The sequence below is a fragment of the Meleagris gallopavo genome, chromosome 16 (genome assembly GCF_000146605.3).
Source record: "Meleagris gallopavo isolate NT-WF06-2002-E0010 breed Aviagen turkey brand Nicholas breeding stock chromosome 16, Turkey_5.1, whole genome shotgun sequence".
NCBI classification, from domain to species: Eukaryota; Metazoa; Chordata; class Aves; order Galliformes; family Phasianidae; genus Meleagris; species Meleagris gallopavo.
Window position 1 is genome coordinate 14,369,479 of NC_015026.2, and position 24,470 is coordinate 14,393,948.

Below are 24,470 nucleotides of genomic sequence, written 5' to 3' on the forward strand. Positions count from 1 at the left end.
TGCAGCGCCGGCAGCTGTGGACACCTCGCACCTCGCACACAGCGCCCGCCCCGCAGCGTACACAACGTGGCACTTGGGGACACGGCTTAACGGCACCGTGGGGATGGGACTGGTGGTTGGATTTGATGATCTTGGGGGTATTTTCCAACGATTCTGTAACTCGATGTGATTCTACTAAATCCAACAGCGAGCTCATGTCTCTTGGCGCTGACAGTGGACACGGCTGCATGCACCTCAAACACACACAGCACGAAGCCCTGTAGGTGTGCAACAGCAACAACACTACACCATCCATGAATTGTTTCTGGTGTCCTCCAGCCACAGACATGCCATAAACACAGAGCCCACCCCAGGACCCCCAGCCCAGGCAGGCACCCAGGGGCACCCAGGGACCCTGAGCAGCAGTTGGAGTCCCCCAGCAGCTCCCCTCAACCCTAAGGCTGGCCCAGCAGCCAGTGACTGCCTGGCTTTCAGGGAGGCACAAACTCCTCATGGCCCTTGGAGAAAAGCAGTAGCAGGATGACATCAGGGCTGCTCAGCTGCCCCCCAGCCCCTCTCTTTGGGTGGGGGCACTTCAGGTATCTTGGATGCATTTCCATTCCCCACTGTGTGTCTGCCCTGTGCCTTTCCCCAGATCCTTCTGTGGGTCCTGGGTCAGGGCAGCCCTCACTGTAAGTACAAACTGGGGGGATGAAAGGATTGAGCACAGCCCTGCTGAAAGGAACCTGGGGTACTGGTGGGTGGCCAGCTGGACATAGCAAGCAGCAATGTATCCACAGAGCCAAGAAAGCCAACCACATCCTGAGCTGCATCCAAAGCAGCATGGCCAGCAGGGTGAAGGGGTGATCCTGCCCCTCTGCTCTGCATTGTGAGGCCTCACCTGGAGGAGTGCATCCAGATGTGAAGTCCTCAGTACAGGAAAGACATGGACCTGTTGGAGCGTGTCCAGAGGAGGACCACAGAAATGATCCAAGAGATGAAATACCTCCCTGTGAGGACAGGCTGAGAGAATTGGGGCTGTTCAACCTGGAGAAGAGAAAATTCTGGGGAGACATGACAATGTCCTTTCTGTATCTAAAAGGGGGCTTTAAGAAAGGAGACAGACTCTTTAGCAGGATGTGCTGTTGTCCCTTGGGATGATGGGACAAGGGAAGATTTAGACTGGACAGAAGGAAGAATTTTTTTAAGACAGGTTGCCCAGAGAGGGGGTGGGTGCCGCACCCCTGGAAACACTCAAGATCAGACTGGGTGGGGATCTGAGAAATATGATTGAATTGTAGGTGTCCCTGTTCAGTGCAAGGAAATTGGATTAGATGACCTGTAAGTGTCCCTTCCAACTCAAGCAATTCTATTACTCTCGCCCTGGGCTGCCCCTGTCCTGGGTGTACCTCAGGACACAGTAAGCAGAGCTGTGCAATGCTTCCCCCGACCCAGACTCACACCATGGAGTACTGTGTGCAGCTGCAGGGCTTGGAAGGATGGGGCCCTCGGGTCCCTGCTCCACAGGATGGGAGGGAGCCCAGGCCCACATGCCCACTGTAGCCCTCCTCCAGGCCCACTGTGCTGTACACGCTCACCTCACTGCTCCTCACACCTTCCTCCTCCCACAGCTGCTGCACCATGAAGTAGCACAATGCAGAGATTAATTAGAGGACTTGAAGCTGGAAAATGCCTGCTGGGCGGGGCCTGGGACTCTATCCTCACACAGACACCCATGGGCTTCTGCAGAGAAATGATGCCATCACTATCTGGGAAGGCTGAGCAGGCACCTGTGCAGCACACAGTGACAGCAGCCCCATATCCCTGGCTCTGGGATGTGGTACAGGTCGGTGCCCATCCTGCTGAGCTCTGTCAGCTGCAGATGGAGTCAGAAGCAAGCTGCTGGGGACTCAGGAGCATGGCTGGTGGTGCTGGAGAGCTCATGCTGGAGAGCCCAGGCCCTGCCGTGGCTGCAGGTTCTCCCTGACAGCAGGTCCGTGAGGTACCTGGTCGAGATGAGGCTGTGTGTGCGAGGAGGGAAGGTGCCATGGTGTCCTGTGCAGGAGCCCCATTTTGGTCATCTCCTGTGCTCCTCTGCAGGACCTCCTCCGCTCTGCATGCCAGGCTCTCAGCCCTGCTGTAAAGGGGTTGTACCTTTGTTGTTAGGGCTATGGAGTGTGCTGGGAGGCTCTGAGGAGTACTGTGGGGCTCTGTAATGGTCACAGAGACATACTGGGGGGACACTGCACTTCCGGGAGGTACTGGGGGCTCACGGGGATTCTGGGGGATCTGTAAGGCTCCACATTCCTCTGTTCTGCCTCAATGACTTCTTTTCCTCTTTCTCTCTCTGATTCTCAGTCCTGCTTTCTCTTTTCTTTCCTTAATTTCACTGTCCCTAATACTTCTCTGTCTATCACTGTGCTGCTCCCTGTCCCTGTTCTCTTGGTGTCCTGTTCCCTGTGTTTCTCTGCTCATCTCCATCCTCCTTGCCTTTCTCTGTATATTTCTTTCTCCCTCTGCTCCAAATGCTTCTTTCTCTGTCTTGGGTGTTTAACTTTCCTCTTTTCCTCTGCCTGTCCCTACATCTTTCTTCTGCTCTCTATTTTTTCAGTCTTCTCTGTCCTGCTGATCTTTCCCTCACTTCTGGCTACATCCAGCTGTCTGTCTGTCCTGAGTGCCTCTATCCTGTTTCTTTTTGCCCTTCCTCAGTCTGTGACTTGCAGCCCATCTCCATTTTATCCCATTCCCTCTTTGTCTTGTCCTGATCTGCATCCCTCTCCTGTACCTCACATCTCCCCAGTGCCGGTGCCCTGCTCCGTCCCTTCCTTCCATCACCCACACAATCTCTACCCCTGCTCCCTCTCCCTATCCCTCTGCTCTGTCCCCATTCTCTTTTTAACTTGCCTTTTCAGCCTCTTCTTCCTCTTTTTTTTTCTTTTTTTTCCCCTTCAGTCAGATTGTCCTGCTCCTTTGCTCCTGGGTTTCTGTCAGTCAGTCTGCCCTTCTTCCCACGTTTCTCTCAGTTTATCTATTCTGCTCCCTATCTCTTTTACTCTTTCTGCACCCCATTGCTTTGCTTCCTGTTCATCTCATTTTCTCTCTGTCCAGCTGCCCATCTGTGTATTTTCCTACAGCAAGGCCCTGCTCCCTGTTCCTGTCTCACCCTCCATCCCTGCTCTCCACCCCAGCATTTTTTATTCTCCCTCGTCTGCTCCCTGTCCTTCTTTCTGCTTCTTGCTGTCCTTCAGCTCTTTCCTCACTCCTGTTCTATCCCCCGTGACAGACAGATGGCTCACCCTGTCTGTTCCTCAGTGCCTCTCATCTCTTTTTGCTGTTTCTCACTCCCAGTCCTGCCCCTCTCTCTGCCTTCTCTCTGCTCTGTGCCTTTCTTTTCTGTCCCTGTGTTGCTGTTATTTTCCTGCTCTGTCCTGCTCTTCTTAGCACCTTTTGTTTCTCTATCCCTCAGTTCTGCTGACTGTCACTAATTTCCTTCCCAAGCTTTCTTCCCCCCATACCTCTCATTCTCTTCCTAACATTTTTTCCTACTTCTTCTCCCTCTGCTTTTCCGTACTCTCGCATCCCACGCCGTTTTTCTCTTCATTGTATTTCCTTGCTCTTCACCTTTCCTTTCAGTCTCTCTGTTGTATTCATTGCCCCCTGGCAGAGAATCTTTCTGTGTCCCTGCCATTCATTTTCTTTCTGCCTTGCTGTCCATTATATTTCGTCCTTCTCCTCCACTCTGTGCTGCTTCCTGTCTCCATGTCTTTTTTGCCTCTAAGTCCAAACACTTTTCTTTCAGATCTGTCCTGCTTCCTGCCTTGTCACTTCTCATGTTATCCCTCTGCTTTCCTCCCTGTCCCTTTGTGTCCCACCACCCCTCCATCCCATGTCCTCTCCCTCCTCCATCTTTGCAGCCTTTCTCCCTCTGGTTCTGTCTCAACCTGTCCAGCTTTGTGTTTCTGTGGATGCAGCTGCTCCTTCTCCTTATCTTTCCTCCAGATTTTTCCCATCTCGATCTCTGCCATGCCGCCACCACATTTGTTTTTCCCGCTCTGCTGCCCTCCTCATCCCTTCGCTCCTCTCTCTGTCCTGTTCCCTTCCTCGCCTGCTGTCTGCCCCTATCCATGTCCACTCTCTGCGTCACTCCTTTTTTCTTTCTTCCCCTTTCTCCGCCCGCAGCCCACAACGCGCTCCCCCGTGCAGTCAATGGAGCCGCAGCTTCCCCGGGACAGAGGCGGCCTAAAGGCTCACAGTGTGGCGCCGCCAGGCCCTCTGCTGCCACCCACCGGCCAATGTCAGTACTGCGGCAGCTGGCAGCGCGCAAGCGCAGTGGCGCTGACCCGCCGACTTCGACAGTGGTATCTTTGTGAGCATGCGCAATAGCGCCACCGCTGTGGACAGCATCGCTCCCCCGGCGGACATGCGCAATAGCGGCCCTGAAGAGCATGCGCAGTAGTTCACTGGCGGTGTGCGCAGCGGAGCCCGGACGCGGCTACGCCGACGGACATGCGCAGTGTGGGCGGATTGGAATGGTTTCAGACAGCGTGGGAACATTTAAAATGTCCCAGGATAGAATTAGGGATAGGGAAGCTGGCTAGGGTTATCATTAAGGTTTGGATTTGTTTTAGGTTTAAGACTGGGAGTTAGGTTTAGTGGTTAGGGTGAATGCCATTAGGGCTAATGTTAGTGTTAGGGTCAAAGAGTTGTCACAGAAACCTCAGAGACCTAGAGCTGGCATAAGGTTGTTAGAGAACCTGAGAGTCATCACAGAGTCATCCTAGAGTCTTATATTATGGACATAATGTCCTCACAGAGGCATCCTGAAGTTGTCATAGTCATCACAAATAAATCATAAAGTCATCATGTAGACCTCAGAGAGTAATATAGTAGTCACAGTGCCATCATAGAGGTGTCATAGATTTGTCATAGGATTGTCACAGAGTCACGGAGTGGTCATAGAGTCATCATAGAGGATATAAAGATGCCATCCATACCTGCAGAGATGAGATCAGGAAAGCACACATGGAGCTGAGCTAGGTAAAGGATGTGAAAAAACAAGAAGAGACTCTACAGGTAAACTGGTCACAAGTGATAGACCAGGGAGCGTACTCCCCTCTGACAGATGAAAATGGAGAACTGACTCCAATAGATATAGAGAAGACTAAGGTACTCAGTGAGTTCTTTGCTCAGTGTTCACTGGCAGTCAGGCTTCTCATGCCTCTCACATCCCTGAACCTTTAAGGTGGGGCTCAGGAGAGCAAAATCCTTCCAACAATAAGAGCAGAGCAAGTCCAAGACAACCTCATGAAGCTGAATGTGTACAAGTTTCTGGGGCTGGGTGACATGCATCCCAGGATCCCAAAGGAACTGGCTTTGTGGTTGCCAAGCCTGTCATTTTTGGAAAGTCATGACAAAGTCCCCAGTGACTGGAAAAAGGGAGCTATCACTCCTGTTTTTAAGAAAGGGAGAAAGGAAGACCTAGGGAACTGCAGACTGGTGAGTATCTTGTCTGTGCCTGGAAGGCCATAGAGCAGATCTTCCCAGAAGGGGTGTTAAGGCACATGCAAGATGAGGAAGTGATCTGAAATAGCCATCATGGCTTCACCACGGGCAGATGGTGCCTGACCCATCTGATGGCCTTCTACAATGGAGTGACAGCATCGGTGGGCAAAAGGGCAACTGATGTAATCTACCTAGCCTTGTGCAAGGCCTCTGACATGGTCCTGCACCACACCCTTATCTCTGAATTGTAGAGATGTGGATCTGAAGGCTGGACTGCTGGAGTCATTATAGAGTTGTAAAAAAATCAAGGTGTCATCACAGAGTAATCAAAGAGACATCACAGAGTTAAAGATTTGTCATAGAGTCATTGCAGTATCACAGGGACATCAGTGACTTGTCAAATTCCTCATAGTGTCATCATAGTGTCACTGAGTGGTCATAGAGTAGTCTTAGTGTCATCATAAATACATCACAGAAATGTCATAGAGTCAACAGAGTCATAGAATCATCACAGAGTCATAACAGAGTTTTCATAGATTTGAAGAGTCACACCAGAGACATTATAGAATCCTATAAATATCACAGACTCAAAGAGTCGTAAGAGTCAGAGAGTTGTCAAAGAGCCTTAGGGAAATTTTACACCATGTACTGAAGTTGACAACATGTCTAGAACCTAAAAGAAGCCAAATGACAGTGAAGTCCAATGATTTTGGTAGAACTGAGCATCGTTACTCCAGCCAGATGGGGCTTATTCTGCTGTTCTGGACAAACTGGTCACGTTTAACTCTGAACAAGGATTCTTTGAAATTCTTTTCAACCATTCTAAATACACTGCTCATGGAGTTTGAATCCTTAGAAAGCCTTCCTGTTATTATAACATCTAAGCATTATTGTTCTTCAGTTAGTTAATGAAAATGTCTAGAAATAAATTTAATATTTTGTAGATCTACTTAATTTGTAAAATCTGCTTCTTTTTTTTAAACTAATTAAGTTAAATTTATGCTCGTAGAAACAATATGATTAGATGAAAGAGCATTTCATTTCCCTGTACATAATCTCAGTGAAATCTGATATAGGTTCATTTGTAGTCTCAGTGTAAGAAAATACTGTCAGATTGTATTGCCATGATGGTCAAACAGTTGGTAGTTACTTACATAGCTAGAACGGGGTCAGATTTTTCAAAGTTACATTTAAAAACTGGATTAAAAGACAAAGAGGTACAGGAAAAACAAACAAACAAACAAACAAACAAAAAAAACCAAATTAAGTTATTCCAAAATGTAAATTGATTCTATTTCTAATCTGATTATCCTACTTCTTAGAGCAGTCTTAACTTCAGGGTGCACTGTCAAGAACTACTTTTCTAATCAGAACCCTGTGGATACTGATATTTGGATACTGGTATTTGTTGGACAAAGTAAAGTTTCCACATGCTCTTGAGGATGAGGAATTATTTTTTCAAGATCGTGAAATGTAAATTGATGAGTCAGAACAGTAGAAGTTTTTACACCTAAAAGAGAGAGATGGATTTAGGCAATACTCAGTAATCACTAACTGGATGAATAATGTTGAAAAGAAAGACTACAATAACTTTCCTACAATCTAATTGCTTTCAAAGCACTGGAAATCCACATTTCTAGGCCAGGTGCTGGATAATTTTCCGCATCTAGATAGGAAATAAGAATTTGGCATTGAGAAACAGAGCTGACCAAATACTCCTCAGGTCTTTGGTTCAGTGGTAAACCAAGCCAGATCACAGCAGCTATTCATGAATGTCAACAATTTTCTTTTATTTCTTTCCAGTAACATGAAAAGGTAAATGACTTCAGCTGATTTCAGACTGAAATATTCAACTCAGAATAGAAAACAGCAGAATTCTTTAGGTCAAATAATATATTTAGAGTTGATAAGATTACTTTCTTAAACCTATACAAACGCTCAAAAAACTACTTTCATTTTTAAAATGAAAAAAATCAAATGTTTTGATTTCAACAATATCATAATGTAAGGCTTCATTAAAAGAATGCTGTAAATGCAAAATTGCAATAATTTGGAGTGATGTCTTTTTTTCCCTTCAGATTCAATTAAGATCCAAGTTAAGAGTTCAATCTTAATTTTAGTGAAATTCCTTTAGAAGTTAATTACCAGCCTATGCTTAGGCACGACAACTGTATCTCCCATTCCTATTTTGGAGAGAACTCAAAATTCTAACAGAATAAAATGAACTTGCTGGGAAAAAAAAAAAAAAAAAGTCAAAAACTAAAAGCTTACCCAGATGATGATATCACTGTCTATCTCATCAAACCAGAAATATTCACCTTCATCTCCATAAGTCCTATTCCCAGAGGTATAAAGATAACCACACAGTTTTGGCAGCTTTTCCTATGGAGAAATATCCCAGAAATCACAGTGAGGAATCCCTCATATTTCAGACGTCAGTGGAAGGATCTGACAAAACCTGCTGAGGCAAAGACCTGGCCTTGAATGGAATTAAACCAACCAGCTGGTTGCTCTGCCACATCCAATGTAAACTCAGACACCAATGGTGAGTTTTAGTCTGTGTCTTAAATCTAATATTGCAATGGGAAGGTTGAGTTGCATCTCTAACTGATCTTTTCAACAATGAATCCTTCTCACATAAGTTTGCTTACAGCCGTTTCACTTATAAATTGTGCTATATTTATATGTAGAGGGTGATTATAAAGACTCATATAAGATATTAATATAATAATTGGTTTTACTCCAACAATCTAGAGAGCCTTACAAATGACTAAGAGCAAACTCAATTACTGCTCTGTTTTTCATTACGGCTCTATTCCAATGTTTGTACTGAAAAGGAGATGAAGTTGTAGATCACTTATTAAATACTTCTGCCCAGTGGAATGGCTAAAATAGCAAACCAAAAGTTACAAAAATCACCATCCAGCAAATCTGCAATACAAAGTTCAGAACACATTCTGGAAGTGCGTTAGGACTTCTTAGCGAACGACACATTAACTTACTTCATAATGCAAAAAGAGCTATACAGGCACACTGTGTGGGTGTGGGTGGGTTCAGATTGGATATTAGGAAAAATTTATTTAAAAATAGGTAAAAATAGGAAAAAATGGGGGTGCTCATCTTCTGAAAGTGCTCAGATGCTGGAATGGGCTTCCCAGGGAGGTGGTAGAGTCACCATCTCTGGAGGTGTTCAAGAAGTGCATTGATGTGGTACAAAGGGACATGGTTTGGTGGGCAGTATTGGTGGTAGGTGGATGGTTGGAGTAGATGATCTTGGAGGTCTTTTCTGACCGTGGTGATTCTGTGAGTCTATGATTCTGTTCTATTCTCTCTATATATACACATAGATGCACACAGTACATTTATATGTCTGTAATATTAAGCATAGTTTCTACAACTATCAGTTTATCATTGCTTATGATGGCATCATCCATGAAAGGGTTATTTCTCAGTACTACAATTAATTTCAGTTCTCACTGTATTTACCCAGGGAGGTTCTTGAAACAAAAGATGAGGTCTTGATGCTCATACCTAATTCAAAAGTCTATTTCAAAATTATCTGTAGTAGAAAGACATTCTACTTGTGCTATTTAGCATTCTTATGCTATGTATAAGAGCATTATTCCCTGTTTAAAAGCATCCCAAAAACTCTCTTTTGAACTCGCCACTGGAAATTCCATCCCTGGGTTGTGCTTGGCAGACAAGAGACACACCACCAAAAGAAGGGCAACCTACACACGGTTCTCACCCTACCCCCATAGATGTGGATTTTGAATCCTGCAGAAATAAAACTGCTAGTCTCCCACATATAGCAGTGCATTTTCAGTGCTTGTGCTGCCACTGTCCCAAACCACAAGAAAATGGATATAACCAGTGAAGAGGAAAAATAAAGAGAAAACATATTTGCTGTTCCAAGTTGAAACTGAAGCTTTCTCTTTTTTTCTAACTAAAAGTTCAAAGGAGAGAAACAAACAGTTTAAAATAACTGGTTGCTTGTTTGACTTGTCTGCAGTCCTTAGAACAACTGCATTGCCTATTCTAAACACAATTAAAACAGAATGAAGGGCTCCTTATCTTCTGAAGCAGAAGCTTCGGACCACACAGTCTCAAGAACACAACAGCTTCTCCCTTCTGGTCCATTTCTGTTTCCTTGATGTCTTTGCAGAAGTTCAGCAATGTGCACTGAGGCACTGACAGCGTTAACACTAGGGGGAGTGTGATTTACAACCTCAGCAAAGCAATGCACCTCTGTAATCCTAACAGAGACCATACAGCCCAAAGTCACTGTATCCTTTCCATAGGCTTTGGATGAGAAACTAAGCTCTCATGAAAGAAGGTAACAGGAAAAATGTATCTGATGCAGAGTACTTTTTAAGGTGCAGCTATTACTTTTTTCTAATGTCTGAAAATAATGGTAAATTGAAGCTGGGCTACAGTGGGGCTAGAGAAGAGACCTGAGAGGGAAGGCTAGTCTATAAAAAGTTGTGTTTTTCAGTTAGAATGATATAAACCATTCAAGATTCAATCTCTGTGGCTCCAGAAGAGAGCCACAAGCTGGAGGTATGTATTTTACTTTCACCTGCTTGTAGTTGCAAACCCACATCTCTAAAATCATTCTGCATAGAAATTTCTTGGTAATTCTCTGATCCTGGGCAGAGAAGGAGAATTAAGCAAATCATCTACCCTGAACATGAGGCAGAAAACTATAATGAATATCAACAGTAAGAGGTTCACAGAATCATAGAATGGCCTGAGTTGAAAAGGACCACAATGCTCATCTACTTCAAGCCCCTGCTATGCACAGGGTCACCAACCACCAGGCCAGGCTGCCCAGAGCCACATCCAGCCTGGTTGCTGCAGTGAGAACCAGGGCACCTCACAGTAGAATGAATGACCTGGCGATATGTTTGACTACAATCCTGTCCTATTCATGCAAAAAACTGACTACTAGTTCACAGCAAAGCACCAGCTCCTAGAATCAGCTGAGTAAGGAATCACAGTAGATGATATTTCCAGCACTAAAGCCTGTGGCAAACTATTCTAATCAGCCAACTGCTAATTGCAGAGCCAGAGATTGTTTCTAGGGTCTCTGAATTCCAGTTTATACACTTGCTTATTTTTACATACATGTGATTGCAGTTATGCTTTTTGCTTCTGGCTGAGTGTGCAATAGTAAAATGTAATAGTAAAAATAGTAAAAAAACAAAGGAGAAAGATTTAGAAGAGGCAGAGAACCTGAAGGGTCCGGAAATGTATGACTTTTAAGGGAAACAGAACTGTATACAGATAAGAGCTTGTGGCAGTGATATGTGACATGCTGAAACAAGTGCATGTAAGAAAGCAATGACTAATTGTACTATAATGTAACCTATGCTTCTAAAATACTGAAATACTGAAAAGTGCTCTGAAATCTCTGTGAAATACTAAGGAGCATTAAACAATGAAGTGACTGTCAGCAAAGAAAATGTATTTATTGACAATTGCTTTCATTTCAGCTGTTGCTGGTACAGAAATTGTTTCATTGACATAACCAAAACGTTTAATCCCAAGAAATAAAAATGCTTTATTTTCTCAAAATTAGCATTCTCCACATCTCACTCTAGAAAGGAGCTCCAAGCAGGGAGGCAGCTGGAAAAGACCTTATCTCATGCCCAAAGATGCTGCTGTTTTCCAGCCATTTGCTCTTAATTAATGAATGGAAGTGGACTGCTGAAGGCTGGAGATGTTTTGTCAATTAATGAAAATTCGTGCCGGGGGAGGGGGAGGGGCAGAGGAGGGAGGGGACGGGAGGGAGGAGGGAGGGAGGGGAGGGAGGGAGGAGGAGGAGGAGGGAGGTAGGAGGGAGGTAGGAGGGAAGGGGTACGGTAGGGAGGGTAGGGAGGTAGGAGGTAGGAGGTAGGAGGTAGGAGGTAGGGTAAGGGTAGGGTAAGGTAGGGTAAGGTAAGGGAGGAGGGAACGGGAAGGGAAGGAGGGAGAAGGGAGGGGAGAGGGAAGGAGGTAGAGGAGGTAGAGGAGGAGGTGAGCGAGTGAAGTGTAGAGGAAGTGGAGTAGAGTGAGAAGGAGAGGCCAGAGAGGAGAGAGAGGCAGAGAGAGAGAGAGAGAGAGAGGAGAGTAGTGAGAGAGAGAGAGAGTAGAGAGAGAGAGAGAGAGAGAGAGAGAGAGAGAGAGAGAGACGACGAGTACGTACGTACGACGTAGTAGAGACTAGACCGTAAGTAGTAGTAGGTTTAGTAATTTGGAAGAGGAGAGGAGAGGAGAGGAGAGGAGAGGAGAGGAGAGGAGAAAGGGTGTGCACATTATAGTTCGTACTTCTTTAGAAAGCAGAGAGCTTGAAGTTAAGCAGATGTGATGATCTAAACCAGACTGTGGGAGTTTTCTCACTGGTTTCACCTCTACCTAAGTGGCTGCTGATGTAGCCTCTTCATGCAGCAATTGACTACTGTGGCAAAGAACTGTGGTTTAGTCTACAAATTGGGTCACTTGCTGAACAGCAAACTTTATTTTAAAGAGCATCAGAGGTGGTACAGGAGTTTTGCCTCTTGTATGTGAAGATCAGAATAGAGGATGAGCAACGAAGCCACTCTCTGTATTAAACGACATTTGTGGAAAAAGCATGGTAGAGGCTGGCAGTACTTGTCATCAACACATAACACATGAACATAGGTTTAGGAAGGTCTTTTGGTATCAGCAGAGGAGTCTTTCCATCTTCAGTAAATGTTAGAAGGACTGTATTCAGTTTAAAGCATGCTGCATTTAAGGTCAGTGCATGTAAGCAACTCAAATCCACACCCGCCTCTTTCTGCAGCTTGAAGCTAATAATAATAGAATCATAGAATCCTAGAACAGCCTGGATTGAAAAGGACCACAATGATTATCTAGTTTCAACCCCTGCTATGTTGAGGGCTGGCAACCAGCAGACCAGGCTGCCCAGAGCCACATCCAGCCTGGCCTTGAATGCCTCCAGGGATGGGGTATCCACAGCCTCCTTGGGCAACCTGTTCCAGTGCCTCACCACCCTCTGGGTGAAAAACTTCCTCCTATCCTTTTGTGATCTTGGATGTTATATATTAGAGATGGGTCACCAGCTAAGTTCTGGTGAAGTTTTGGATAGTAAGGACTAGAATGGAATTGTATAATTGGTTTGTTCTCCCAGCAGTGCATCAGGATCTGAACTTGTAGTGCTGACATTAGAAGTTTTTGCAAACAGATGCAGACATCACACTTTGGTGTTATGTACAAGTTTTGATGCTCAGGCATTTAACAAAAGGCAGACCAGGCTGATTTTAACAGAGAAATATAGCATTAATGGAACAACAGGAGTTCTGTTAAATTCCACACAGTGCTACATCTGTCCCCACTCTTTGGCTCTTAATTCATTCCTCTTTATCTTCCCAGTGATTGTCTTTGGTAGCTCCCGGACAAATTCCACCTACATAAAAAAGACAGAAAATGATGCAGCATGATCTCTGCAGAGCAGCTTTTCCAAGTCTCTCAACATACATGGAGAACAAGGAGATCTCCCATCAGTAAACACATTTAGCCTATAGGATCAAGTCCAAGCCAAATAAAGGCAGCAAAGTGTGCATCTTCTGAAGTTTTCTTTGGCTTCCTAGATGGTCAAAAACCAGCTAACCAAGTTGGGCATTGTAACTAAAGGATGAAGACTAATGCTACCTGAGAACAGAGATGAATAATGACAAAATGAAGAGAAGAGGGATGATATTGGCATCAAGTAATGGTCCTTAGTTTCTACAAGTTCTACATATGTAAACTAAAGCATTGCTGGTAGCATTTTTCCTATAATGTTTATATTTCTGAGAAACATCAAGCATATCATCACTGTTTCTTTCAGGTGAACAGCGAAGATCCAAATAATAATTTTCCTGAGATTTATGAAAGGATGTTATGGTTTAGTTTCTCCAGAAACCATTTACCTTCCTGGGATATTTGTATGGAGCAGTAGTTTTCTTGACATGCTCCTGCAAGTCACGGGTTAAGCTCTCGCAGTCACTGGATGAAAAGGCATCAGACAAGACCACAAATGCTTTCACAACCTAGAAGACAAGGTCAGTAAGAGTGATCTGACACTGTTAGTTTTTAAGAACTGATACATTGGCTACCAGTGAGCAGTTATGACATGATGTGAGCTTGGAGTCATGACGTGCAAGAAGGAATAAGAGAGAAACCAGAGCGGGAGGTGAAATGGTTGTGCCCAGCTTCTGCACACTGTTAAGCTGAGGGGAAAGTTCAAAGCATAGTTTTCCTGCCCCTGTTGCAGGAAAAGAGCATTTGCTCTATATCCTCATAGGGGGTCAAGAAGAAGGGGTAGCAAGAATTGTCTTTGCAGAGCCTGCTGAATATTTTCTCTCTCTGAAGTTTGCCTTACAGCTGTACATTACTCAGAAAAAAGGAACTTATTTATATACTTATACATTTAAACAAACGTATGGCTTCTGCCACCACTGTGCAGCATCATTACCTCTCCTCTGAGGGGATCTGGACTGCTGACAACAGCTGTTTCTGCTACTGCTGGGTGTTCTATCAGGGCGCTCTCTACCTCAAATGGCCCAATGCGATACCTGGATAAGGGAAGAACAACAAAGGATTTGATTTTGTGAGCTGGAAAACCGGTACCAAACCAGTACTGAAATAACATGTTTCCTTGGCTATGATAGAGGTATCCTTCAATTTCAGTTAAAACTGAAACTAGATTAAAATCCCTCCTATGCCAGTGGAAAACAGGCAGGTTGTGCTGTGCTCATGTGCTGAAAGAGATGAGTTGCAGGGGAAACTGATACAGATACACGAGTAAGATGATAATACTGCAGTCTAAGAAAAACTGCTAATAAAAGTGAGCATTCATAAGGTGAGAGGTAATGCATTTCACCTTAAGGACCATTGTGTCAGAAGCACAGCAGTAACACTGCATAACAGCAGTTTAGAAGAGAAGCACACAAACTGACCCTGAAGAAATGATGATATCGTCGTCTCTTCCAATAAACCAAAAATATCCGTCTTCATCCATAGTCCCTCTGTCCCCTGTGATGTAAAAATCCCCACGCTCGCTTTCTGTAGTTTTCTTAGGGTTATCCTTGAAGTGGATTACAAATAGTAACTTACATTTTAAGAATGCATCAGCTATGCATTATATTATAACACACACAATGTTAAATTAATTGGAATTTTTTTTTTTTTGGTCAATACTCTTCAAGAATTATACTGATATTGATATAAAATACAATAAAATAGACTTAAAAAAACTGTTTTGACTCTTGAAAAGAAACTAACTTAATCTTTGATAAATTCTTCTCTTCACCTGTCTAACATTCACCAGTCCAAGCAAGTGAATCGTTCATGTTTTCTCTACATTTCTTGATCTTTTAGTCAATCCTTAACATAAATACTTAATGAGCTTTTCAGATAGCATATGGTGCACATATGGTACTTCCCAGTGAGGTCACTGTCTGTGATAAGGATGGTAGGGAAATGTTTTAGGCTGCTTTTTCAGATCCATGTTTTAATGTTCTTGAACAAAAATCTGAATCAAATAATGGGATGAAATGAAGTCTGGATCACATTTTTCCACTTGGAGATTCATGATCCTTGAGGTCTCTTCCAACCCTGACCACTCTATTATTAAGTGCATCTTAGAATCATAGAATCATTCACGTTGGAAAACACCTCCAAGATAACCAGCCTCAACCCAACCCACCATGCCCTCTAGCCATGTCCCCAAGTGCTACATCTCCACATTTCTTGTACATCTCCAGGGACAGTGACTCCACCACCTCCCTGTGCCAATGCATCACCACTGCTTCTGAAAAGGAATTTCAGATACCCAGAATATCCAACCTTAAGGGGAAGTATAGCTTCCCATTAGGTTCCAGTCTGCACAGGGCATCTAAGGAATTCATTCTCAGATTATCTTTACCAAAATATATTGCTTCTACAGTTCAGGACTCAAAAAATGGGCCAGCAAGCCTGAAAACTGGTGAAAAACACAGGGCATTTTTAATCCCTAAGGAATTTCAGATATTCTGGGGATATTGCTGTTGGTGAGGAATAAAATACTTACTACATATTCAGTGAATAAACCAAGTGGTCTTACGGGTTTGCTTCTGACAGCAATTTCCCCCTGTTGTCCAGGAGGCAGAATATTAGCATTTTTGTCTACAACCTAGAACGAAAAGCAACATGTACTTCAGTAAAAGCAAAATAAAATAAGAACACTCACCCCCTACCTATGGAAAAGTCTAAAAAGCAGTCAATAAACCTGAACATCAAACGGGGGAGCGGCCTTTCCCATTGATCCAGGTTTGATCTTCATTCCTTTAGAAACAGAGCAGATTATTCCCTGTAAAAATAAAAATCAAAATGAAGGTTTGCCATAGAAAACCACTACGTTCACATTCAATTCATTGCATGCATTTTCTAGAATAAAGCCAAAGGAATTAAGATTCAGAAGATCCTGGTTGTTGGTTCTGTAAAGTAGAAATGAGCAAGATGAAGAAAAAAGATTACTATTGGAATGGAATACTAATCCATTAACTACAAAGAATTTATGTCCTCTACTAGCCCATCTTTGTTAGCTTTTAGCTCTCTCCTGGCACTGTCGTTTGGCATTTGCTTAAGGACATTTAAGAAAATATTAGTGCACAACCCCTCCCAACAATCCCCATTTCCAAGAGGTTCTGTGAGGAGAGCCATGCACAGGTGCTCTTTCAGGGTGATCAGAGGTTACTGAAACATTCACAGAAACATGAAAGAAGAAATAGGCTGCGTTATTGAAAACAAGCATTAATGTTTCATTAAGCAAAAGGGAATTACAAAGATTTAACAGAATATTGACGCTACCGCTTCAGTCTGGCCATACACTTCATGGATGTCCAGCCCTGTCTTGCTTTTCCACTGGTCAATGACTTCTGGGTTTAGCGGCTCCCCTCCGCTCATGCAGTGCTTCAGGTTCATGAATTTGTAACTTCCCAGAGGGTCAAAAAGCAAAGAGAAACACTTAAATCTATTGCATAAGACAAGGATGAGCAAAATGCTGTAAAATAATCCTGGAGTTCTGTTTACTCAGGAAGTTATTCCCACGAAGTAGGAAAACCAGAGGATTCCTGATTCTTTGGTTCCCAATAAAGCAAGGATATCAGTCTTTGCTCAGTGTTGCACACAAGTAGAGTTAAACATGCATGAAAAACAAAGTAAAAGTTTTGCTGAAGTCAGCTGGAATTTAAGCACCAGCTTGTAACTAACCAGGGACCAATTTGCTGAGCCAGGGGCGTGACTGCTGACCCTCTGCAACAGCCCAAGGGAGAAAGTACAGGAGAGGAGCAACCAGGAGCGACAGTTTGTTCATCACTGAGAAACTGGAGCAGAAGGTCTGTCGGTCCCCAGCAGTTATGCTAATGCTGTCCGGGGGTGACAGCGCTTCCCAGAGCATGGACAGTTAACTTGGTGATTGGAACTGGAATTTCCCAGGTGTTTAGTTTTATACCCTCTGGGATTTGCTTAGAAGTTCAGTAATGAAAAGTCTCAAATGACCGGTGGAAAATATCAAGCTTCTCTACAAGCAGCAAAACTCACAAATCTTGCATGACTGTCTCTTCATAAAGGATATTTTAGACTGAATTATGACCCCACTTTGGGTCAAAAGCTGGACCTGGGAAATGGCTAACATGTAGTTAGGGCAAATAGTATCTCTTGACGTACCTGGAGAGATCAGCTTGCACCAGCATGCGGTACAGGGTGGGAGCACTAATCATGGTGTCAATGGGGAATCTGCAGAGAGTCTAGTGAGTGAAGCAACGAGACAACAGGTGAAACTCAGGCAACAAAAGCTATCTTCTGGATGTACACTGCACAGGGGTGTAGGGGTCAAAGGTAGCTCTCCTGTTATGTAAAAGCAGAATGTATGTATATACATTCATACATATGTATGTATATACATTCTGCTGGGCAAGAAACCCTCCTACCCTTGGCATAGCAGGTGGAGAGTCACAGTGTTTGGGAAAAATCCCATTCCTTCTTGTCTGCATGAAACCCAGACTGCCTAGACAGCTCAGAGCATGGACAGAATAAGCCTGTCTGCGTTATGGGGAATGGTTTGGGTTGGAAGGGAGCTTTAAGACCATCTCGTTCCAACCCCCTGCTGAAGGCAGGGACACCTCCCATAGCCCAGGTTGCTCACAGCCCCATCCAGCCTGTCCTCAAGTGCTTCCAGGCAGGGGGCATCCACAGCCTTGCTGGGCAACCTGTGCCAATCTCTCACTGCCCTCACAGTAAAGAATTTCTTCCTAATATCTAGTCTAAATCTACCCTCTTTCAGTTTAAAGGCATTTCCCTTCATTCTGTCGCTACCTGCCCTTATAAAAATTCCTTCTCCAGCTTTCCTGTAGGCCCCTTCAGGTCATGGAAGGGCTATAAAATCCCCCTCTTTAGGCTGAAAAGCCCCAGCTCTCTCAGTCGATCTTTGTAGGGAAGGTGCTCCATCCTCTGATCATCTTGTGCTCTCCTCTGGACCTGCTCTAACAGCTCCATGTCCTTCTTGTTTGGGGGCCCCAGAACTGGACACAGTACTCCAGGTGGGGTTCACTTTCATCTTGGCCGCCAGAGGCAGAAAATAATTTTCAGTTTGCATTAATATTAGCTAATATTATCTCCCATGGCTACTGGAACAAAGGCAATGTGATTAGTACTGCTTCTGGGATGATTTTCCCATGTGCTTACCAGCTATGAGCAAAATGTATCAAAGTATCTTGGGACGGACCCCTTCTGTGTACACTAAAAAAGTGAATGAGACTTTATGGAAGGGTACATCTTGAATGCAACAGTGGACATAACAGTCATTAAATCTTTCTATGCAGTTAGAAATTATTTTCTGCTCCTTTTCTGCAGGTTTACACACATCCATAAGTTTTTTCTTACATTTAGGATAACTGATGGTTCAATCTGTGGGAGCTGGTGGACAAAGACACACGATCCCAAAGCCCAGGCATCAAATAGAGATGCCAGTGAAGTTACTATCCAGCCTGTGTCTGTAATGCCCCACACCGTGTCTGACGGAGATGTATCCAACCAGTACCTAGCAGCAGGAAAAAGAATTAAAAAATAAAAGGAAATGATAACTTTGGTTTAATTAAAAGAAAAAAGCGAAAGGAAAGCAAATGAAACCAAAGGGTCACCGTTCCCCACTCCTTCTGTAAAAAAACTCAAATACCCAGCAACCAGCAACGCCAGTAGAAAACAAAAATCAAATCCAAGACTGCTAATGAGATATGTGGGCTCTGGCAGTAAGTTCATTTGTTGAGCTAGCTCAGGGATAAAAGGACCTTTAAGGTTTAATTATATGTACAATAAACATATATGGTAAAGATACGAGGCCATTCATAACATAGGCTACAATAAAGGAAAGAATTGCAATAAAGTGACTTTTCTTGGGGAGGAAGGTAGGGCTGAAGCAGAAGCATGCATCAATTCTGTGTTGGACACCAGGTATTTCACTTCCATGTCTGCTGAGGGATCAGGCTGACCTGTGCAACCAGCATCAGCTCGACTCTGTTCACCTACACACATGACATAATTTTTGCAGCACAAACAGCGTGATATTCTTGGTTTTGCACTCTAAAATATTCCCAGCTTGTGTCTGTCCTTTGAACCATTCTAAAGAAGGACTGGAAGATAGTCATTGGAAAATGGAGATACTGGGGCTGATCCTACTCATATGGAAATCTGTCAGAGTTTCTAACCTGATTTCTGGGGGAGGAGGACTGTAGCCTTACATCTGAGTAACTCAGGAACCTTTCATCAGTTGTACTGTGCAGCTCCAATTATCAACCAGGCTCAAACCTTTCATACCTTTCACATAACAGGGGTCTAAAACCAAGGCTGCCCTGGGAATGTTCGGTCATCTTTGGAGAACCTGTGGTTCCACTGGTAAAGAAGATAACCATTGAATCTTGAATCCTTGTTTTGACACAGGAATGGTCAGCAGGCTGGTTTCTGTAAAACACAATGCAATTGGTGACTTCAGTGATTACATGGGCTTCAGAATGTAAGCTTCAAAGAAGCCTTTCACCAAATTAGACTGAAATCATGTAGAACTGCGCTTTCCTCCATGACAAGATTCCACTTAAGAAGGACAGGGTAGAAACTTCCTGGAATAAAACTGAAGACTGTTGGTAAACATCTGCTATCAGCAAACAACTCTGATGTGGAAACAGCAATCAGGCAGTCATGAAATCACACCACTAAAGCTTAGTGTTGGTGCTTGATGAATATTCACAGTTGATGAATACTTGTAAATAAGCATTTGTGGAGAACAGGTCTGCTTTCTGCATCGTGACTGCAATGCTGCTCATGCATACTCACTTGTACAGTTCATTGAAGTTCAGCCATCCCTCCCTACTGCCTTTGGACACCACCAGCTTGTTTTCAAGAAACTGGCACTCAGATGCCACTGAGTCTACTGCAGGAGCCAGAGTGTCGTTGGTGATGATGCACTTGGCCTTTGAAGCCTGGAGTCGATATAATATGTCTTTGGCTGATAACTGGGATGTTCCTGGAATTAAGACAATCCCTGGAAGAGCAATATGGTTAATTTAGAATAACATTTTTTGCATCTGATCCTTTTCTAAGAGTCTAAACTAGCGACTGTTCCCAAACTGACCTCTGGGGTGGATTTGCCCTGACATTCCTAAGTCAGTTAATGTTGGAGTAATGCAGCTGCTGTGCCCTCCTGTAAGGAGGTGGACCTCTCTGGTGACTCCTCAGCTCTCCATGCCCCCAGGCCACCTGCTCTATGGCACCTACTGCAAATCCTTCAGGGCTGCCTGCGTAATTGGTAGCTAGGCAACTCACTGATTATTAATTTACATTACTTCTCCTTTATAAATGATTCTGTATCCTCTCAAAAAAACCGGTTTTACTGATCTCAGATATGCTCACTGACCTGCTCGAATGCAAGCCACGTTCACCAGCCACCACTCCGGGATTCGTGGCAGAACCACAATGACTCTGTCCCCTTTTTGCAGTCCACATACTTTGGTCAACACGTTGGCCACTTTCCGAGAAAGGAATCCCAGCTCCTCAAAGCTCCATTTTACTTCTTCTCCATTACCACTTATCCACCAAAAAGCAGAGTTTGTTGGTTTTCTTCCAGCCTAAAAACCACAAGGATTCCAAAGAAACCCCAATTTCTTCTTAAAGACTTCATAATTATAAAAGCACAGGTATCTGCGAGTTGTGGAGGATATAGGTGTTTCCAAACTTGCATATGAGCCATTATTTTCCTTTGTCTCTAGGGAGTGCAAGACTCACTATGAATCATAGTCAGATATTCCTAACAAACTGCCCTTTTCTAACTTGCAGTGTTCACCATTCTGTGCATCTCCAGACTCAAGTTGTCTGAGCATTATTTTTCTTAAGAAGGTAACGGGCAACATGAAATACTTCACCTAATACTTGTGATATTCTGAATGGAGTTGTGGAATACTAACAAACAGAAGCTACCCAGGCAGAGGAGAAAATAAATCAGGAGAATGCAGTATTCCAGGACAAGCCTGAGAGCTCAGGGAGAAGGAGTGAAACAAGCAAGAGGTCATCAGTGACACGACATGTGGACAAATTCAGCCTCTACTTTGGAGCAAGGCAATTGCATGCTTGTGGAAGAAAATTCCTTGGCATGCAGTATTATTGCTATGCCACTCTTGTTTTTATGATGTGACAGCTAGTACCATGGCATGCAGAAGCAATAAGCACAACCATTCCAAGGATAAATCAGGGTCATGAGGGTCTTATCATTGCTTTTTCCGCCTACAAGCACCAAGGATCAGAGACACTTGTAATAAATGAAGCAAAAAGAAATGAGATCCCACATCATTTCCTGATGCAAATTGTTTTTAGCACCTGATTATTTTTTAATAAAAAGAAGTTATTATTTTAAATTAATTAAAGACTCTCATCTGCCCAACAAAAGATCACCTACCTTTTCAATCTCAGACCATTTGTCCAGTACATCACTTGCAAAGTTAAAGTACTTTGGTATTTCCTGTTCACCACGCCTGACAGACTCGTACTGAGAGTGCACATCAGAGACAAGCAGCCTGGGATGCCTATGGAAAGTCCTACAAGGAGGTTTCAGAGTCCACAACAATTTTAGAGTCTGTAATTTACAAATCTTCATGGCAGGATATAAATGGAGATGCTGTAGACTGCGTAAGAAAGTTAATGGAATCATTGCTATTGTTTTTCTGTAACAAAAATAATGAAAAAGAGAAACACTATCTTGAAATTAACCAAAGAAAGATAATTCTATTATGAATCGATTAATTATTAGTTAAATTCACTTAGGCTATTCACAGCAAAATTGATGTTTAAATGCAAAGTTCCCCAGCATGCTCTCATGTATTTTGTACCAACAGCTTCTTAAGGACTACTGATATGATCATATTGTCTGTAGCTTGGCTGATCCATACAGATTATAGATCTTCAAGACTGCTAACATCACCTACATGATGGAAGGATATTTGTTCTTACACCAGAGCACTTGGTATTTGATTTTCTGAGATTCTTTTTGTTTCACGTGGAACTGAAGGATGTTTCCAGTTTCCATTTGGTCACTGTAAACGTCCTCCCTCTTCTATCTGTTCTCACCACTAGAATCATAAATGATCTGCAATCTAATGAATTGCTTTCATTTTATTGCTATTCTTTTTTTTCTTTTTTTTTAAATTTTTATCATTACTGTCAGTAACCTGGAAGACTGCTTCAGACTGTTGCCAAACAGTGATGGAATGCTGTTTAAAGGTGCCTGCTGAGCATACATGAACACTATCCAACATGGAACAAAACGTGGTTTGCCTCTGGAAGAGTCTGCAGAAATAGCAGGGGACAACGCAGTCTATGATGACCCTGAAATCTGTATCTTTCTATTGATTTTCCTTCTTCAGCTGCTAAATATAAATTACTAGTCGTGTTACAAGCTTAGGTGAGTGATTGCTGGTATTCAGGTCATTTTCTTTCCTATTCTTACAAAGAATGAAGCCATCGGCCAGCTTGGAAAAAATAACAAGAAAGCTGTTGATTAATTTCTGGTCCACATGAAATGTGCATAACCTGAGTGAAGCTGCAAAAACAGTAAGTTTTGTCCTTTGCCCCATGTTTTTAAGTTAGTGTTGTATTCAGTTTATATTGTCCCATATTTACAACCATAACCTCTGAAGTACTGACCACGATTTAATAAAAAAACTTTATTCCTCCTGACAAAATAAATATTTTAACAGCAGAATTATTTCTTTTTTTACTAGCAGGAGCTGGTAACAATCACATTTGATCTTCCTATCAGGACAATGAACTCAGATACCTACAGCTTGCATAGCTTAAATCTTTTCAGTGATATACGACAGCTCAAAAAACTGTGTGGGCTGGATGCAGAATGCTTCAACATCTTGTTATGATTGTGATCTTTGGTGAAGCAAAGAATCTCACAAAGGTATTCAAAATAAACACGAATGTGTTACTGGATATAAGCAGTACAGGAAACTATCATGCATCTACACAACGCCTGATGGAGTGTTATGCACTGTTGCCATAGAAAAACATTCAGTGACCAGTAATATCATTCATTATCATTGCTGGGAAATAGTAATAACAGAGGTCTCCAAAAGAATTACCAGTTGCTCACTTCTAACTTGCTGAGTGAAGGAAAAATGCATGAAAATTTTTAACCTGGTGTATTTAACCCATTGCCTTTAACCCAGAGGAATAAGCAAAGAGGCAAGAGTGGTCAAAGAGAAACATGGTCTTGGCATCAGAAATTGGCAGGAAGGCTGAGATGGGGCTGCAGTCATTCCCCTGACTGGTCCACATTCAGCTGCAGGTCTGCTTCACCTCAGTGCTATCGTTTCATGGCTGTCAGTGGAGTTCAGACATGAATAGAATTACCTGTACCACCAGAACCACCAAAAACATAGAATCATAAGGTGGGAAAAGACGTGCAAGAGCAACTGCTCACCTACCACCAGTACTGCCCACTAAACCACGTCTAACATGGAGCACCAGACTGGATTAAAACAGATCCGCTTGAATCAACCTGAACGTATCAGTGATTAAAAATGAAGTATTTTGCTTATGGTATGTTATCTTAATACATTTGAAAGACTGTTTTAGTAGAATAAATAGTACTGGCTAAAAAAATGTCATTTTTCTGGCATGATGAGGCCCCCACCCTCAATGGGTAATTTGACAAAAACAAAGTAGTTCACAGAACTGTGTTAGAAAATACTCAGCAGTTTTAAATAAACCAACAGGGCATGGATGTCCAATCTTTGGGCTTGCCAGGGCCCCATTGAATGAGGAAGAATTGTCTTGGGCTGCATATATGTAGGCCAAAAGTAATAAATAAATTTATTTTCATGGAAACTACAGCAGATACAATGAGCACAGTAACTACGCTTGATAGAGTTGCATATTTTTCTCTGTAAACAGGACTGTGTTTTGGCAATGAGTCAGAATGCATACATTTATTTGCCATAACTTCAGAATCACATGACTCTGTGTCCTTGCATGCCCTTTTCCAGCATCAGTTGGTAAAACAGTGCTCAATTCAACAAATAAATCCATTAAAAATGAATAAAATCAGGTTCACAGCAGTAAGAGGATGTTTCTCCTTGACAGAGAAAATCAGGTTCCCGAGTGGGTGCTTGAACAGGGAATGGAAAGCAAATCTGATTAAAATCCAGTACATGCATTCAGATGTCTACATGTGTACCCCAGAGGGATCATGACAAGCAACAGAAGAATCATGCTATCCTCTTCAGAATTAGGATTATAGAGGAGAAACTTAGAATCTAGGTGGTAATTGCATTTAAAGTCAAAATCCTATTAACAGGGATGTGATTTATTCTAAAAATCTAGAAAGGTTTTACTTGTGAAATTTGGCCTGTTAAATATTCCCTAAATTCTACAAAAAAAAAAAAAAGGATATTAAA

General features: G+C 43.0%; 1 protein-coding gene and 1 long non-coding RNA gene across 2 annotated transcripts; one reads left to right on the top strand and one right to left on the bottom strand.

The window, feature by feature from the left end:
* Positions 1-4,541: 4,541 nt before the first annotated feature.
* Positions 4,542-13,075, top strand: LOC109370274. Its single transcript, XR_002120290.1, has 3 exons — positions 4,542-5,052; positions 7,914-8,026; positions 12,877-13,075. It is a non-coding gene; the product is annotated as an uncharacterized LOC109370274 (long non-coding RNA).
* On the bottom strand, positions 12,445-24,453 carry LOC100540035 (acyl-coenzyme A synthetase ACSM4, mitochondrial). The gene is made up of 13 exons (XM_031555886.1): positions 21,467-24,453; positions 20,432-20,642; positions 19,852-20,059; positions 19,339-19,482; positions 18,409-18,565; positions 17,194-17,273; positions 16,336-16,459; positions 15,755-15,835; positions 15,557-15,658; positions 14,445-14,572; positions 13,961-14,060; positions 13,416-13,535; positions 12,445-12,910 (listed from the first exon to the last, which is right to left on the bottom strand). The coding sequence occupies exons 1-13, from the start codon at positions 21,716-21,718 to the stop codon at positions 12,824-12,826; spliced, it is 1,794 nt and encodes a 597-aa protein (XP_031411746.1). The 5' UTR covers positions 21,719-24,453; the 3' UTR covers positions 12,445-12,823.
* Between the last annotated feature and the right edge of the window lie 17 nt (positions 24,454-24,470).